Below are 17,864 nucleotides of genomic sequence, written 5' to 3'. Positions count from 1 at the left end.
GCCCTGCCAGCCTCAGAGCTCTGTGTGGAATCACGTGGGGGCCTGCATTGAGCTGCAGCTCCTCTCCCTGACCTGCTGACACCTGCACTCTCACCCAGGTGCCCGTGCCAAGCACTTCCACAGCTCCCTGTTCAAGATTCTCTCTGAGAGCCCACTTCTCCAGGGGCCAGCTGATGACAGCACCCATTCAAAACCCAGCCTGCATAGCATTGCCTCCTCCTAACCCCCTAGGGCATCCAGCAGGGGTCTTCATAATGTACTGCACATTCCTGACCATGCCTCCATTCGCCTGGCCATATGATTAGAGTGAGACCCTAAGCTCCCAGAAGGCAGAGGGTTCTTCTCTAAGGCCCAGTGCAGACTGCCGCATAGGGTAGGTTCTCAACATGTCATTGTGTAACACGGCTGAATAAAGGGTGTGAAATCCCACTGCGAAGATGATTCCAACATCACTTTTCACTCGATTTTCCTGGGTCATCCATTCCACCTCTGACAGCCGACTGTGTGTATTGGCCACTGGGGGTTAGATGACAATGACTTGGAAAATTCCTGTTGTTTTATGGTGCCTGCTTCAGGAAGCCAGATTTCACGGTGAAACTCCCTATTATGGCTTGAGCCAGCGTAATGAGTGATCTGTCATGTGCATGCAGTTCATTTCTTTTCTTTTCTTTTCTTTTTTTTTTTTTTTTTTTTTTTGACAGGCAGAGTGGACAGTGAGAGAGAGAGAGACAGAGAGAAAGGTCTTCCTTTGCCGTTGGTTCACCCTCCAATGGCCGGCGTGGCCAGCGCACTGCAGCTGGCGCACTGCACTGATCTGAAGGCAGGAGCCAGGTGTTTCTCCTGGTCTCCCATGGGGTGCAGGGCCCAAGCACTTGGGCCATCCTCCACTGCCTTCCCGGGCCACAGCAGAGAGCTGGCCTGGAACAGGGACAACCGAGACAGAATCCGGCGCCCCGACCGGGACTAGAACCCAGTGTGCTGGTGCCGCAAGGTGGAGGATTAGGCTGTTGAGCCGTGGTGCTGGCCCACGCAGTTCATTTCTGCCATGAGTTTGTGAGAGACTCAAAGGGAGAGACATGTACAGTCCGTGCTCATAACAGGCATGGGAGGCTCACTGATGCAGCCCCAAAGATGCCTACGCCCTAAATGATGGAACAGGAACATGTTACTTTGCATGGCTAAAAGCACTGTGCGTTGGTATTAAGGCGGCTAACCGAGTGATCTCAAGATCCCTCATCTGAGATGCTTGGGGCTTGTGTTTTCTGGATTTCAGATTTTTTTTTTGAATTCTAGAATATTTACAGATATGATGAGATGTGTTTGGGATGGGACCCACGTCTAAACACAAAGTCCACTTGCAGGCACAACCCTTATGCAGTGTTAGTAGTGTGCCTGCAGGCTGAATGTGGCACCAGAGCAAGGGTAGGTTTCTCCACTCGTGCCATCATGCCGTGGCTTCTCAAGTTTCAGCTTCGGGAGTATTTCAGGTTTCAGGCTTTTAGGCTTAGGGATACTCTGCCTGTATGGAGACTATGCTGTCTGGTGGATCCCATGGTATCACTGGCCGCCAGCCGTGGAGAGTCCATCAGTTAGATGTGGTAGAGGGAGAGTCAGAGAAATGGAATGGGAGAGTGAGAGAGATGGGCAGTGTCTGACGGACATGCCCTGGCGCTGCTGACTCTGATGTGAGTGATGGCACGCGGGGCAGAGAAAGGGAATTCTAGGAGTTCAGAGACCCAGCAGACAGCTGACAGTTGGCAAGAAATTCTGGACACCAGGCCCACAGACCCCAGGGAAGAACTCTGCCGACACCCTGAATGGGCCTGGGAGCAAAGCCCATCCGAGGCCTCCACCAAGGAGCACAGCCCCAATGTCAGCTTTGTCATTTGGGAAGTGGGGAAACCGGCCCTGCCCATGGATTTCTGAGAAAACAAAAGGGCTTCGTTGTTGTTTTAAGTTGCTAAACTTGTAGTAATTTGTTGCGATAGCTGGAGCAAACCAAGCAGTGTTTTACGGCACTGTGCAATGTTTTTATAGATTTCCGACACGTATTTCTGGCTGTAGTTTTGAAAACTGGATACTGCAGATTAAAAGTCAGCACACCCTGGGCACGTAGAGAAAGAACATTCAGTTTCCACTTTTGTAAACAACATGGAAAATGTGCGTCATGTTGAAGTTTTGCTGAGAAGGTATTTAGGCTGTGAGTGCTTCCCAAACTCCCAGGCCACTGGATCCAAAATGTATAGATCAGGGCTTCCCAGATATATGGAACCAATAACATAGATTGGAAGCGGGGGGCAGACGGGGAGGGGGGGGGGGAGGGAGAGAGGGAGAGAGGGAGAGAGGGAGAGAGAGAGAGACTGAAGAACTGGTTCATGTGAAGAGGGCTGACAAGTCCCAAACCTGCAGGCAGGCTGAAGACCTGGTGTGGCAGCTGAAGTTCAGAGGTGGGCAGCTGGCAGAGTTTCCTCTTCTTCCACAGAGTTCCGTATGTTTTCTCCAAATAACGAGGCCAACCCACACACGGAGGGCAATCCACCCTACTCAAAGTCTACAGAATTCAGGCTTAATTGCATCTGAGAGACATCTTCGCCGTGACAACCAGGCTGGTGTTATCCCCAGCGTCTGGGCACCAGGCCTAGCCAGGCTGACACACAAAATTAACCGTGCAGGCCTGCCCCTGCAGGCATCCTCTTAAACTATACTCAACCCCAAATGAAGACAGTAAGAAGGTGTACCGGCACAGGACACGACTCACCCATCCTGTACAGAGCTCTCGTGCCCTACAAGAGAGTGCCAAGTCCGTGGACGACATACACTCATTTCCTTCATGTCCCATGACTTAAATGCCATGATGCAAAGTTGACAACATTTAACCACTACGATGCAAAGTCAGTGCCTCCCGCGTTAAGTAAGAGAGCAAAGGAAACAAGGATATTGCCGAGCCCACACGCCCCCCAAGTCACTGTCAGTGCCTGCCTTGCCCCGGCTGTGCCATTGCCATTTAGTGCGTACACCTCAGGCTTTGCAGCGACTGCCTGGGGGGACAGGATTGTATGAACAAAACGAACCACTTAGTGCTGTCACAGCCCCATTTTTTACGGTCCTGGCAAATCACCCACCAGGGCATGGGGAGGGCTGGGCAGAGACTCATCAGAGGCCTCAGAAAGCAACTTGGGGACCATGCCAAGCTCCAAACATGGTTTTATAAAAGGTCATGCACTTTATCTGCTGCTTTCCACACACAGCCAAAGCGAGGTGGAGTGACTGCATGGGGTGGCGGCAGTGACAACAGTCCTGATGTCACGGGATCGTCAGTAGAGTTTACACCCACTGACGTCCTCCCCAACATTCTCACGAGGAATCTGCCTCCGTGTCCCATTATCAACAGGTTCCCATAGTGCTCTCCTCGCTCTGTTCACGTTCACGGCACATGACTTTGGACGCAGAATTGTGACGCACTTTTGGACGCGATTCTGTTTCCCTTTCCATCCTAGAAATAGCCGATCTGAATCTAGTCCATCAATGAGCCGCCGTAGACTTGACCAGACCTACATCTCGGGACGGGAGTATTCTTCCCTGTAGCCTTCAGCCGCACAGGAACAGTTATGGAAAGTTGAACCTTACACCCAAGACCTCCCCGGAGTCCCTCTAGGGGGCGGGCATCAGCCTCCGGCATCCACCTGCTGTGGACCCTGGGTGGGAATCCACCACTTCCAACATCCCAGAGGGATCATTCTCACAGACCACGAATGCGCAAACTTGTTTCCACGTTGGATATCCAGTTACGGAACAATCACGAGAAATGAACCCAAATCATACAGTCCAATAACAGCACCAGCCTTTGAAGAGCACACAAGGAGGCACGCAGATCTATCTAGAATAACAGTGTGATACCTTGTCGACTGACAAGCAGACATACTGATAAATGTTGTGTGATCCCTCTTGGTAAAGAGAAATAGCGACACGCATGAGACACCCACCAGGGAGAAGGGGATACGCCGGGGCTGGTCGCTCTCGCAGAGCGTGGTGTGAAGTCCCCACCAGCCCTTCCTATCCCAGCAGCCCCACAGGTGGAACACAGCAAGCCGACTGCTGCCCCAGGGCCTTTGCGCTGACTATGCCTTCGTCCAGGAATGCCCATGGCTTCCCCACTTCTCATGAACAATAAAGACCCCAACATGAGCAACTGGAGAAGCTGAATAACGAGGGGCAAAGTTCCCAGTACAGAACAGATCCTAAAGTAGCACGTAGAGGTCAGAATCACGGACGGATGCTCTGTGCCCTCGTGTGTGGGGCCATCTTCATCTCCCTTGGTTTGGATGTGGTTTGTCCCCCGAAGTTCACATGTTGGAAGTCTGGTCCCTGGTGTGGTCGCATTGGGAAGTGGTGGCTCCTTTAAGAAGTGGGGTCTACTGGGAAGGCTCTGGTCATTTAGGGATCCTAGCACTGAGAGGGCTAAAGGTAGTGCTTGGGGTACCCTGGACACTGCTCTAAAGACCCCCAGCCTCTGGGGTGTCTCCGGTTCATGTATTGCCATGGGACGCCACCCTCTTACACGCTGCAGCCAGGGAGACCCTCACGGAGGTGGTGCCACGCATGTGGCCTTGCAGCTTCCCAAACGCATGGCTAAATGCACTTCCTTAAAGCTGCCCATACTCACGTCTTCTTTCTCTCATTTTCTCTCATTCTCTCTCTCTCCCTCTCTCTCCCTCTCCCTCTCTCTCTCTCTCTCTCTCTCTCTCTCTCTCTCTCTGTCTTTCTCTGTTTCTCCTGAGGTTAGGAATGCTTTATTCATCACAACTTTCTTGCTTCACAAAAGAGAATTTGTGATATCATGGAGGAGGAACAAGAAACCGGCCATAGCATCAACCATTAACAATAAAGCAAGTATCCGGGAACTTAGCAAAATGCAGAAGCAACACATTAGCCTTCTGTTATTCTGTGATGTTTCTAGGCGAGGTTGCTTTGGGTTGAGATTTGCAGAAAACAGACCATTCTTTGGAGAGGATGTTCCCATGAAAGCAAATGGCTTCACGTGTTTCTCTGCATACTTTGCTGAGGTCACAGCAAAAGCCATGTCAAACACATGTAGAAGTACTGGCATCTGCAAGTTACTTTGTTTCTTGCAAGGGTTCAGCCTCCAGTGCTCCAAGCACCAAAATCAGGCTGTGTGATCACACCCCCTTTGCAGTGAAACATACTAGCAAGGCTCAGAACCTAAACTGTGTGCCAGCAGCCACACCGCTCGTTAGCAGTTAATAGACAAAGCCACACTGGCATCCGTGTCAGCCGGTTCAGGGTCAAGTCCTCTCTCTGCCACATCGGCCACTTGCCTGCTTCTAGAAAGACAAGCCGCTTTTACAGTGAAGTCTTGAATTATGTTTATGCCATCACAGACAATTAAATACAGAAGGTGAGGAATGAGTACCTGTCAATGCATGCTTATTAAAATTTCGTATTTTTAAAAAACTCAACCTCGGGGCTGATGTGGCACAGAGGGTTAAACTATGGCTTGTGAGGCTGGCATGCCACATCAGAGCACCAGTTAGAGCCCCAGCCGCTCCACTTCCCACCCAGATCCCCACTAATGCACCTGGGAGAGCAGCAGAAGATGGCCTGGGCCATCTGCCCGCCTGGGCCATCTGCCTGCCTGGGCCCCTGCCCACCTGGGCCATCTGCCTGCCTGGGCCCCTGCCCACCTGGGCCATCTGCCCACCTGGGCCCCTGCCATCCACCTAGAAAACAGGGGAGTTCCCGGCTTCTGGCATCAGCCTGGACCAGCTCTGGTCCTTGAGGGAGTGAACCAGCTGATGAAAGACCCTCGTCCCCTCCCCGATGCGTCTCACTCTACTTGTCAAATAAATAAATCTTTCCAACAAAATCAACCTTTCAAGACATCTTAAAATGCTGGTAAAGCTATAAAATGTCCATAATGTGTAGAAGGAAATCCAAAGTTATTTGAACAGTGAGACAGCCGATGGGAGATTCTTCTCTCTCCATCTATCCCTCTCACTCTCAATCTGCTTTTAAATAAATAAATCTTTAAAAAAAAACATGAAAACATAAGATTTAACTAAGACAAAAGAAAAGATATGAAAGAAATGACCAGAAAAAAGTTTCAAGGTTTTCTTGTCTTTAAAAATGTGTGAAAATCATATTTCCAGCTTTTCTAACAGCCTTAAACATGAACAAAAATGTATAAATGGAAAACAAAACCTCATCTGGGGAAACCTTTGTTTTCCTACTGAGATTCATCGACGCCAAGTTCCTCACACAGACCTGGTCCCCGAAGAGAAGCCTTGGAAGCAAGTGAAGAAGCCCACAAAGACAGCGCGGGAGAAGCAGAAAGGGACGCACAGCGAGGCACTTAGAGCAAAACGCACAGCCTTCTACGGGGCGAAGCCCGCTCTGCACGGAGGATATCCTCATCGACCAGCGTCATCTTGCAGCCTTGATCTCCCCAGCACTCAACTTCCTTGAATCAAAACAGCCTGACCGCGGAGGCTCTCTGCTGTTGCAGTCAGAGAAACCGGAAGATGGGTGGTCCCCACCCTGCTGGCCCGGGCGCTGCTCTGGGACTCGGCTCTGAGCCAGGGTCCCTGCATGTGCTCTGACTCCAGTGGCCCAGACCCTCCCTGCAGAGGGTCAGCCCTGGAAGCCCTCAGGGAACAGCGAGCATGGGCAGAGGTCAAGGCCAAGCCTCACCTTCCCGCTGGCTGGTTCTATGCACCTGCTCCCAAGGTCCACGGCAGACCAGCTGCCTAGGGGGCTCACTTCCCCTTAGCTTGTGATAAAACTGGCCCTGTGCGCCCTGGCGCCCCCTATGAATGCAGCTTCTTCAGTTAGAGCTGAACAGAAGCGCCGTTATCTTCCTCCTCTTCAAGATAAATGTCATTCGAATCCATGCAGGGGTCTGATGACGGAAGTGAGAGGAAGCAAAGTGGCTCCTGCTGTCCCTGTCGGGGCTGGGAAGTCCACGTCTGCTTTGGAATTCTCTTGTTGAACTTAATAACGTCACAAAACACCAACATCAGAAAAGAGCACCTTGGAGCCACTGCCTGTGGTGCTGGCATCCCATAGGGGCGCCGGTTTGCTCCACTTCCGATCCAGCTCTCTGCTGTGGCCTGGGAAAGCAGTAGAAGATGGCCAAGTCCTTGGTCCCCTGCACCTGCGTGGGAGACCTGGAAGAAGCTCCTAGCTCCTGGCTCCTGGCTTCAGATCAGTGCAGCTCCAGCTGTTGCAGCCAACTGGGGAGTGAACCAGCAGATGGAAGACCTCTCTCTCTGCCTCTCTGCCTCTCCTTCTCTCTGTGTGTAATTCTGACTTTCAAATAAATAAATAATTTTTTTTTTTTTAAAAAAAGGGCACCTTGGCAGAGACGAGTCAGGGCAAAACGAGACCCCTCCATTGTCTCGAGTAAAAGCAGACAGGGGTGTGAAATGGACCAGCAGCTGCTCCTCGGGCCAACCTGAGTGACCACTGGGTCTTCAGCCACCAGTTTAGCCTGGCCTCGCTCCTCCCCACAGTGGACAAGATCTACCACAGTAGCCAATCACACTCCACTGCCTGCCCCGGCCAGGACCAAGCGATGCTTCCTTGAATCTTGTCTCAAATCGCCAGACCCAAGTGTGAGCTTAGAAGATGGAATTCCCAGTGCCCTCATACGGAAGCTTCCCTGCTCCCCAGGGTGTGTGTGCCCCTCACTTGAGCTGGGGTCACGGAGGGAACAGCTGGGCGGGCAGAGGTTGGGAGCTCCCGGCTCAGGTGCTCACCTCCTGCGTCTCGCACCACGCCTGGCGCCACAGGAATGCAGCAAGCACTTGCTGAGCACATTAAGGAACTGGGCACCTCCCCATGCTCCTCTAAGGCTGTGGAAACCCTGGACCGCAGCTGGGAGTCCAACGGCACCAAATCATGAACTCGAGCCCTGCTGACGCCAGCGGAAGGGAAAGGCACATGGTGTTGCCACACGGTGCGTGAAGTTCCACAGATGAACACAAACATGTCCCAAGTCTGAATGGGAGCAAACAGCACTCCCCACGAAGGGCGGGGCGAGTGCACTCCACTCCCGATGTCTCCACGAGGGCATCCGTGGGCCCCGCCCCAAGTCAGTCTATAAATTGAGCTACACTGAACCCTCCCATGTTTGCTTTTGAAATACACAGAATCACGTTGAAGTCCTTCTGGACAAATAAGTAGGAAGGTACAGCAAAGAGGCTTTCCAATGGCAGGGGAGGAAGGGGCAGGCAGATCTTCCACTATGCATTGAACGCATCTTAAGGATGCAATGACTTAAAGCACCCAATACACAGATAAGACCCTGGACCCGAGAGCTCACAGGGGCACCACCCAGCGCGTGAACATGCACCTTCCACTGGTTGACAGCCTGTCCATCGCCTCTGTCAAATACCCTGTAGGCAGCTTTCTGTTCTTTTTTGCAAATAAATATATCCAATAGTCTCTCTTTAAAATCCCAAACATGCAGTGCTTACAATCTGTCCACACACTGTGGAACGGTGCTCCTGAGAAATGCAGGTGATGTTTGTGGATTCTGATATTTTCTTCTAAGACCTTTTTAGCTTTGGTTCATATTTTAATGGCAACGATTGGTTTTGAGTTAGTGTCTGTGTCTGTGAGGAGGGATTCCATCTCATTCCTGCGTCCTGGGAAATCCGTGTTCACATGTGCTCATGGAAGCCAGGCGACAGCACTGAGAATTAAGTCACCAATGCACAGAGAGGCTCTGTGACTCACCCAAGGTACACAGCAAGGAACTGCCAGAGCTGGCCAAGAAGCTTAGTCCAGAGCCCATCTCCTTACATACGTGTTCCTAAAATTAAAATGGTATCTCAGAAAACTAGAGATGGGAGAGACTGGACAACAGATGGTGTGAGGACAACTAATCATCCATTTGTGGAAAAATATTAGCTTTGTCCTCATAGTTCCAATTGCAATAAATCCCTTAAGTATTAAAGAGCAAAATGACGAATACAGAATATTAAAATTCTCAGGACAGAGAAAAACTCTGCATGCCGGGTACAAAAGTCTGAAGAAAAGCAGGAAAGCCGCTCGATTCAGCCACACAGTTTTCAAAAACTATGTCGAACCAAGCATCTAAAATAGAATTAAACTCTTCAGACTTGCAGTAACGACAGAGCATGGAAAGACAGATGCTTGCACAGTTAACATCACACAATATGGACTGTGTGTGTGCACACAGAGCACATTCACACATTCTTAGACACACACACAAACATGTGTATGCACACAGACATCCCAGACACACAGACACGGATGTGCACACACATTCCCAGGACTGCGGCACCCTTGCTGCTCCCAGACAAAACCAGCTCCCATCTCCAGTAGATCCACTTGCTGGAATGTTCCCTCCAGGACGCGCACTCCTCGCTGCTGGCTTTGTTCTGCTCACCCACCCGCAGGTCCTTCTCCAGGGAAACCGGCTCCCGGATTACCGATCTTCTGCAGCGTATACAGGGTCTTGCCACCAGGGGGCGCGCAATGACTAGTACTGAATGGGCACCTGGTCAGCACTGACCAGGGAGGGGCCGCCAGAAGCTTGGTAGGGGGCTCTTGGGGGCAGCCGGGCGGCGCCTCCACGCCCAAGAACGGAATGGGAAGCCACAGATGTCAGCAGATGCCAGCCTGGCGGGTGACACCAATCACAGGACAAGGCACAGGGACAGTGAGGCCTCAAATTAGCCGAGGTCACCCCCAACTGGCCACAGCAACTTTTAAGCTTCTGAGCAGACGGCAGCCTCTAAACGGAAGAAGGGGGTAGGGTGGGGGCGGACACAGGGGAGGGCGGACACGGGGGCGTGCCGGCCGTGGCAACACTTGGTAACAGGCTGCTGAGCCTGTGTTCCCACCTCTGCCGGACACCGGCACCAGTTAGGACCCCCAGAGAGGCCCCCGACTGCGAGTGACCACAGACCCTCACCCGTCATAGCCCCAAACATCAGCCCTGTAAGTCCCCCTCGTTTCCAGCTCCAATTAAACTCCCCATTCCCTAGGAGATTTTTTTTTTCCAGTCTGATTTGCCGAGGTTGGGGGAGGGTTGGACGATGTCCTACCCTTCTTACCCGTATCACTTCGGATGCCTCCAGCTGCCCTGAGACACCCTTACCTGCACTGGCCAATGGTGCCCTGGGTCAAAGGTCATCTCAGCGCAGGGGGGCTGCATGTGAGCCACACTGCATTCTGGACTCCACCTCCCTGTGCTTTGGTTTTATCAGGACGATACGAGAATGGCACCAGCGTGCAATGTGCCACCACCAGACACGCTGGGGTCAGAATTGCGGCAGATGGACATCTTGGCAGAGTCCCCGGGGAGAAGGCGATCAGGTGGGGAAATTCCCGCGAAGAGCTCTCCAGATTTCACGGGCCAACACCGAGTGGTGATGTTGGTTCAGGCTCCACCTTAACCAAGTGTGTTCCAAGGGAGAAGGCGCCCGCCACTGCCTCACATCCACGCTCAGCATATTCAGCTCACCGTGCACATCCTCAAACAGGAGCCTGCAGACGCCGTGACCCCGGGGTCTGCATGTCCTGAGACTGCCTGGGAGGCTTTAGAAACCCGCAGGCGTGGGAAATTGGTGAGGGCGGGGCTGTGCTCCGGGAGAGAGACTCTGGGAGGAATCTTCCTTAGCCCCAGGTAGCTTCCCTGGGTCTGTGGCAGCTCCATCCTCATCCACATCTCCTTTTCATGGTGGATGGAGGTCTTACTGGGTTGGGGGCCAGGCCTAATCCAGTGTGACCCCTTTGCACCTTAATACAAGGAGGGCACAGAATCCAGCATGAACTTTGGCAGGGGAGGGATAGAAGCCAACCCTTAGCAGTGAGGGAGGAGGGAAATGCACCTGCTCGCATGGCATCCCTGCCTGTGACCAAGTTCCTGCGAAGCTGGTGCAGTTTCAGGCTGACTGGGGAAGTGAAATCCAAGAGGAGAGCGGGGCCAGGATGCTCAGCGTGGAAGGAGCTCGACCACCACCACCCCCCCCCCCCCACCGTCTGCCGGCTGAGAGCGGCCGGCGCTGCACTCACCTCCCTGCCTCCTCCATCCTCTGCCCCTGTGTCCAGAGGGTCCCAGCACGGCCACAGGTGTGCGTGATGCTGCACACGACTTCAGAGAGCAGGGTGAGGGTGGCTGGTGGGCTCTGAATGTAGGAAAACCTGGAAACCGTTGTCCTTAAATCTGCATCACCTCCTCTGCGCTCAGAGGCACGGCTGTGTCTTATCTGAGCGGCTTACACCGTGATCCTGGAGACGGCACTGAGGCCCCAGCACCAAGAGAAGCTGACTTGTCCTGCTTCTGCCTTCTGTCCACGCCCTGCTAAGCGCTGGCACGGGGTAGCTCCAGTGAGCCTCGAGGGGCAGACAGCTGCCCGCACGTACTCTGCTTTTCAGAGGCTTGGGGATGGAGTAGCCTGTGCCAGGTGCCCGGCCGAGGACTCAGGCAGGACAGGGGCGGAGCCCGACCGTTCCCTGCTAGGTTATATTGCTTTGATGCATCTGTGCCACACGCCGCCCAAGGCTGCAGTGTGTGGGCGTGCAGCCAAGGTAATGTGACCCCAAAACCTAGTGTGCAGGGAGCCCGGTGTGTGTCCTGATCCGAGGCTGCTCCCTCCTCCTCAGCCTCCTAGCTACCCCTCTGCCCTGCCGCTTCAGTCCAGGTGCCGGGTCCCGCCTTGTGGGCATCACGGGCAGCACCCAGCCCATCCAGGGGGCTTTTCTAGAAGGGAGCTAGAAGGCAGGCTCCTGACCTCTGCATCCTGGCATCGGCCGAGGCCATCACGACAGCTCCAGGTTCCTCGCGAAACCACACAGACGATTCCACCTAGGATTCCATGGTTGCTCCTGGGGTCCCCGTGGATTATGGGGGTTGAGGGGTCTGGGTTCAGGAGCCTTGAGGCAGGGGCTCTGGGACCCAGAGCTGCACCCGGCCACTTTGAGGAACAGCGCGTGTAACCTAAGGGTGTTGCAAATTCAAACATCTCCTTTCTTCATGAGAGCGAAGCAGAGGAAAACAAGGCTGGTCCCTTGCTCCTGGACGAGTGTAGAGCCTGGCAAGGGACCCACGAGGGGCACCCCAGCTTCACCCTGGGGCAGCCGGGGCCTCCCAGGAGCCCCGCGGAGCACTGCGGGAGGAGGTTCTGACCTCGGCGACTCAGGGTTGGCCTGAAAAGCGGGGTCCCAGTGGCAGTGGGTGATGATGGGGAGTGACAGTGGTTACAGGGGACAAGCAGGCATGGAGGGGGAGTTTCAGCAGGGGATGGCTCAGGCTGGGGACCGCCCAGCTGTGGGAAGTTCAGTAAATCTACTGCAGGCTTGTTTTCTAGTTGATGACATTGTATGGCCCACAAATAATGTTATACATATCCAATAGCCCTTGGCAGGAAAAAAAAATGGTTCCCCAACCCTGAGTGTGTAAGTCAAGTAAAGGGTCATGGTCAAATCACACCAAGGAGAACTTTCTAGAAAGCCAGGACCCTGAGGACTGTGTGAGCAAAGTGGAGGGGTTGGTACACACATACACATTTGCACACACGTGTGTACATGCATTCCAACAGCACAGAGCTCTGGCCACCTGTGGGGTTGAAGGGAGGGAGGCTGCGTGTTGCTCCAGGGGGCCAGGGCTCATTAGAATGCAAGAGTCCCTGGCCCCGCAGGGCGCTGCCTGCTCCTGTTTGAGAAGGGAGCTCTTTGAGGCTGCACGCGGGGATCGGAGAGGCCCTGTGCAGAGCGGCCGGCCAGGGAAGAGCGGTCAGGACCCTCAGGTGGCAGGAAGTCGGGCGCAGCGTTGGCTTCTGAAAGAAACTGCGGGAGGCCCTCCCGTGAGTCCAGCTGTGCTGAGCATAAAAGACCAAGGGCCGCAGACCCCAGGGGTCCCTGGGATGGGGACCAGGCCCATCCTGCAGGCGTGGCCTGGGGTCTGTGGCCCCTGACTGGCCTGAGGTGGGGGTGTTTGATTCCTAGCCCTGGGGTGGTTTCTGGTAACCGATAAACTAGGATTGGGGGCACAGTGGAGATGGAGGCAGGGAAACCAGCCTGGCTGGAAGGGTTTGCAGGGGCAGGGGGCTCCCTGCCCTGCCGAGGGCTCTCTGCTCGGCCACCGGCCCTCCTCATGGCTGACTCCAGAGACCAGGCGTGTTGGCAGTGGGCGGTCATTGTGAAACACTCCATTTTCCAGGTGCCTTTTTTGGAAAGTAGCAAGAAAACTTGCTGGACAGGAGGCTGAGCCAGTGCCTGGTTCCTGCAGGCCCTGTTGGCAGAGGTGCGTGCTTCTGCTATTTGAAGATCTATTCATTTATTTATTTGAAAGCTTGAGTTGTAGAGGGAGGAGACACACACACACACACACACACACAGAGAGAGAGAGAGAGAGAGAGAGAGAGAGAGAGAGAGAGGTCTTCTGTATGCTGGTTTACTCCTCAAATGGCCACAACAGCTGAGGCTAGGACAGGCCAAAGCCAGGAGCCAGGAACTCCATCTGAGTCTCCCATGTGGGTGGCAGGGGCCCAAGCACTTGGGCCATCTTCCTCTGCCTTCCCAGGGACATTAGCCGGGACTTGGCTCGGAAGCAGAGCAGCCGGGACTTGATCCGGGGCCCACACGGGATGCTGGCCCAAGAGGCTTGCTCTCCAAAGGCCGAGTGTGTAACAGCTGCCTTAATTTGCTGATGTCATCCATTCAGGAAGTAAGTTCTCCCATTGAACTGATTTTTGATACTCTTATTACATGTGTTATTATTTAAATGCTTAATTATGTTTTATTTTAATTTTTTACTTTCATTACTAGAGAGGCACAGAGAGACCCGATCTACTCGTGCCCTCCCCACATGGCTACAATAGTGGGGCTGGCCTGGGTTTGGGAGCCAGAAACTCAATCCAGGTCTCCGGGTGGGTGGCAGGATCCCATCCTGGCTGCCCGCACTACAGGGAGCTGGCACTGGCAGCCAGAGCCAGGATCAACGCCAAGCACTCGACGAGGGGTGTGGACATCTTAGCTGCGAGGCCATGTGCCCACCGCCACTGTTGACTTTGGAAGGTTTGCATGGATGACTGTGTCAAATGACTTAGAGAAGGGAGCTGCCTGAAAGCATTTATGCAGAGCAGCAGTTTCCTTCCCGCCCGACTTCTCACTTTCCCGTTGGAAGACCCAAACGCTGTAGTGGTAACTCATTGACCCCCGGGGCTAGGAGGACAACACTGGCCTCAGGCGGGCAAAGCCTTGCTCCAGAGTGGACCTTGAATGGCGACCCTCCCCGGCCTCAGATGGTGGGAATCCTCTCTCTTCTCCCTTCTGCAAATTCTGTGGCTTCTAATTTTCTTTCCCAGACGGACTTTCTGGAAGGTCTTGCACACAGCGCCTTCAGTATGTCTTCCCGTGTGCCGCAGCCTGCAGAATGACTGCTTGCTGTATGCCGTGGAACTGGCACCTAGAGTGCTCCCCATTTGGCAAGGAATTTTCCCATACAACACCCCATGCACATGTGTGACAGCCCCTGAGCACAGCGTAGCTCTTCTGATAAAAGAAAAGAATGCGCAAATGTCCTGAGATCAACTTCAAGGGCCAGAGGAGGAAGGGGTGAGGGTGAGGGTGAGGTGCACACAGGAAAGTTAAACAGTTAACAGCAGCTAGAGATGACAACAAAGATGGCTTAGGTGGCAACTTGGATGGAGATTCCATCACAGCACAGCACCAGTTACCACTGTCACCCCTAAGGCTAACCCTAATCCCAACCCTAACCCTAAACCTTAACCCATAACACTAACCCTAACCATAAAAGTAACCCCAGGGGCTGGCAAACGAACATACATGGAACATGCAGAAGTCATGCCTGCATTCCCTAATTACTGAGATTTTAAAAAGTCATTTGAAAAAAGAGTATATTCCCCTGTATATATGGTCTTCAGGCTTTTAGATCCCTTTCTTAGAAGATTTTCTACTTCTTATAATTTGAATATTCTGATTTGTAAGGATGAAAAATACCAGATGCTCGAGGCTGACATAGTTTATAAAACCAACCATGAGATAGTAAGAGCTGGCACCGTTAGCTTATTCAGATACACCTCTCGGAACATGTTGTACGGTCTCAGCCAGTCTGAAATCCGCCAACTGTGGGAATCACTTCCCTTAGAAGTTCACATTAAGTGTTTCCATCTCTGCTCTCCCCCAAGCACTGAGCAGCATCCAGAGACTGCTCTCACCTTGCCTGGGCTCTGTCCTCTCCCCCGGGAGCCCCCTCACTGACCCGACCTCTGCAAGTCCTGTGTCCTTTGGGACTGAGCTGGGATGCCACCCATTCCCACTCTGTAGCATCTTTACCCACTGCAGACTTGGTGGCTTATCACCAACAGCAACTTGGTTCTCTCGGCCCTGGGGTTTGGAGGTCCAGGAGCAGGGCACAGCACAGTTGGGTTCTGGCGAGGGCCTCTCACAGGTTGCAAGGCCAACAACTTCATGCTGTTGTCACAATGTTGGAACAAAGCCCTAGCGCCACCCATGTGACCTAATCCCCTCCAGAAACTTTGCCTCCAAGACCACTGCCTGGTGGTGGTGGGGTGTTAGGGTTTCAGCCCAGGAATTGGGGGAACAGAGACACTCAGGCCCCCACATAGAGTCACCGACCCCACAGCAAGTGGGAATCACACCCCAGGCGTGGGGTTCTGTGTTCTCTTAGAGCACGTGTGCTTTCTGTACCATGGAGTCACCCCAGAGCCCCCAGAGAGAGGCAGTGCATGAAGGGAGGGCACCAGGGCCTCCCCCAGGGCTCCCCTGGTCACATCCAGTAGGGAGGTCTGAAGCAAGACGTGGGGAAAGTCTTCCCTCACTGCCGTTTATAACTCCACCCACTCTGCAAGAGGTTCTTCCCTCGGCACCCCTGCTGCAGTTTTGTTCCATGCAACTCACTCTTCACCTTGTAGCCTCTGTCTTCTTCTACATCATCTCCCCCTGTCAACATGGGCTCTCCCACTCACCAGGACAAGAACTTCGTCCTCACCCTCAACATGGGCTCTCCCACTCACCAGGACGAGAACGTCGTCCTCACCCTCAACATGGGCTCTCCCACTCACCAGGACGAGACCCTCATCTCCCCTTCCCCAACATGGGCTTTCCATTCACCAGGACGAGACCCTCATCTCCCCCTGTCAACATGGGCTCTCCCATTCACCAAGATGTGACTCATGTTTGACTTTTCTTCCTTCACAAGACCCTGCACAAATTAGGTCCTAGATACTCATCTGTTTGTAGAACACAGCAATGCTTTACACATCGAAGTCCATTAAAGCACAATATAACCCTCTCACTGGGGAAAGCTGGAACCGCACTGGTCAGCACTGGCCCTCATCTCTCCGGTGGCTTTAATAGTTCATTTATTCAAATTTTGAAAAGTATCATTTCAGCTTTGAACTGAAGTGACACCGTGATTTGTTCTCAGATTCTCGCAATTCAGTCCCTTCATGTCAGAGAAGTTAGAAGTCAAAAATTATGCATTGAATATTTGCGAAACATGTCCAAACCACCCCATTTCAGAACTCCCGTCTATTTACCAATATCAAAGTTTAGCAACTAGTTCAGTAGTTTCATGGTTTTGTTAAAAATCGTGGACAACTAAAAGAAATTCTTAGTGAATTAGGAGGGCGAGCAGCTACCGTGTAGCTAGCCTGGAAGTGCCACACTCCCACACACATACACACCACCGTCATTCAGCTCGAAATACACTTCTGGTAAACAATATGGTAGACCTTTCTCCAAGCTATCAATAGCAGAATGAAAATTTGCAGAAGACATTGACAAGAGAACAAAGGCATTTGATCAAGAAGCCACAGCTCCTCCAGGAGAAAATTCTCTCAATGGACAACCCATTCACTGCCAGCTGGGGTACCACCATCGGCCAACAAGCAGCACTCAGCTTGAGCTGGGTCCCTGCATGGCCGTCCTCGGGTAGCTCAGCGGGCACAGTGGGAGGAGGTTCTCCCACACCAGCAGCACAGCCCCCTCAGCTCACTGCTGCCCACTTCGGTCTTCCAGCTGTCTGGTTTCGCTAACGAGGCTCCCAGGCGCTTGATTTTTTATAAAAGATCTTTAAAAGGAAACCTGTGGACAAGGCAGCTTGTGAATCATCATCTGCGTGAGAATAAGCTTCCGTCAAGGACACACCTGGGATCTCACCGTGGGCTTTCCCACAGTGAAACGAGCAGGCTAGAAACCTGGGTGCTGAAGGCAGAAGCCACCCAGCGGCTTAGCCCACAGCCCGTGCCAATGGCTGTGGGCACCGAAGGAACATGGCTGCTGCCCCTGGGCAGGAGGGGCCCCAGGCCTGCTGTCAACCATGGGCTGGAGTTTTACCGCCTTCTTCAGCTGTGTGTTTGACCAGCAAAGCTTCAAGCGTCAAAGCCTTTACCCAGGTGTGCACAGAGACAAGCGGAAAGTAAGCCCCCTGTCCCTCCCCTGCCCCCCTCCCCCCACAAAGAGCAGGTGAGCGACCCGCACGCTGCTCCTCCTTACTTTTCACGGTGAGGTACATGGACTTGCTGACGTCGGCGCCCACGTCGTTGCTGACCTTGCAGAGGTAGTAGCCGCTGTCCTCCTCCACCACGTGCTTGATCAGCAGGGACCCATTGCTGAGCACCTGGATACGGCCGTTCAGGGCGATGGGCTGGAACTGGGGGACCCCCGCACCTGGGACGGAATAACAGAGGGGCCGTGATGCGAGCGTGAACCATTTCGGGGAGACCAGGAGCTCCAGTTCACCGGGAGACCAACCCTGAGAATGGATGGGGGCGGTCGCGGGAGGGCAGTCGGCTTTCCCTTCTTCCTTTTAACATGGAGATTCTTGT

The 17,864-nt window shown here is 53.3% G+C and overlaps 1 protein-coding gene across 3 annotated transcripts in view; it reads right to left on the bottom strand.

Moving 5' to 3' along the window:
• DSCAM (DS cell adhesion molecule) overlaps positions 1 to 17,864 on the bottom strand; it is a 722,199-nt gene that overhangs the window by 209,941 nt on the left and 494,394 nt on the right. For all 3 annotated transcript variants that reach the window (XM_070071799.1, XM_070071800.1, XM_070071801.1), the window contains exon 11: positions 17,533 to 17,706. In XM_070071799.1, the coding sequence (XP_069927900.1) occupies positions 17,533 to 17,706 (174 nt within the window). The remainder of the gene's footprint in view (positions 1 to 17,532; positions 17,707 to 17,864) is intronic.

The sequence above is a fragment of the Oryctolagus cuniculus genome, chromosome 4 (assembly GCF_964237555.1).
Source record: "Oryctolagus cuniculus chromosome 4, mOryCun1.1, whole genome shotgun sequence".
NCBI classification, from domain to species: Eukaryota; Metazoa; Chordata; class Mammalia; order Lagomorpha; family Leporidae; genus Oryctolagus; species Oryctolagus cuniculus.
The sequence above is the reverse complement of the archived record's forward strand: the minus strand, read 5'-3'. Positions and strand labels throughout refer to the sequence as shown.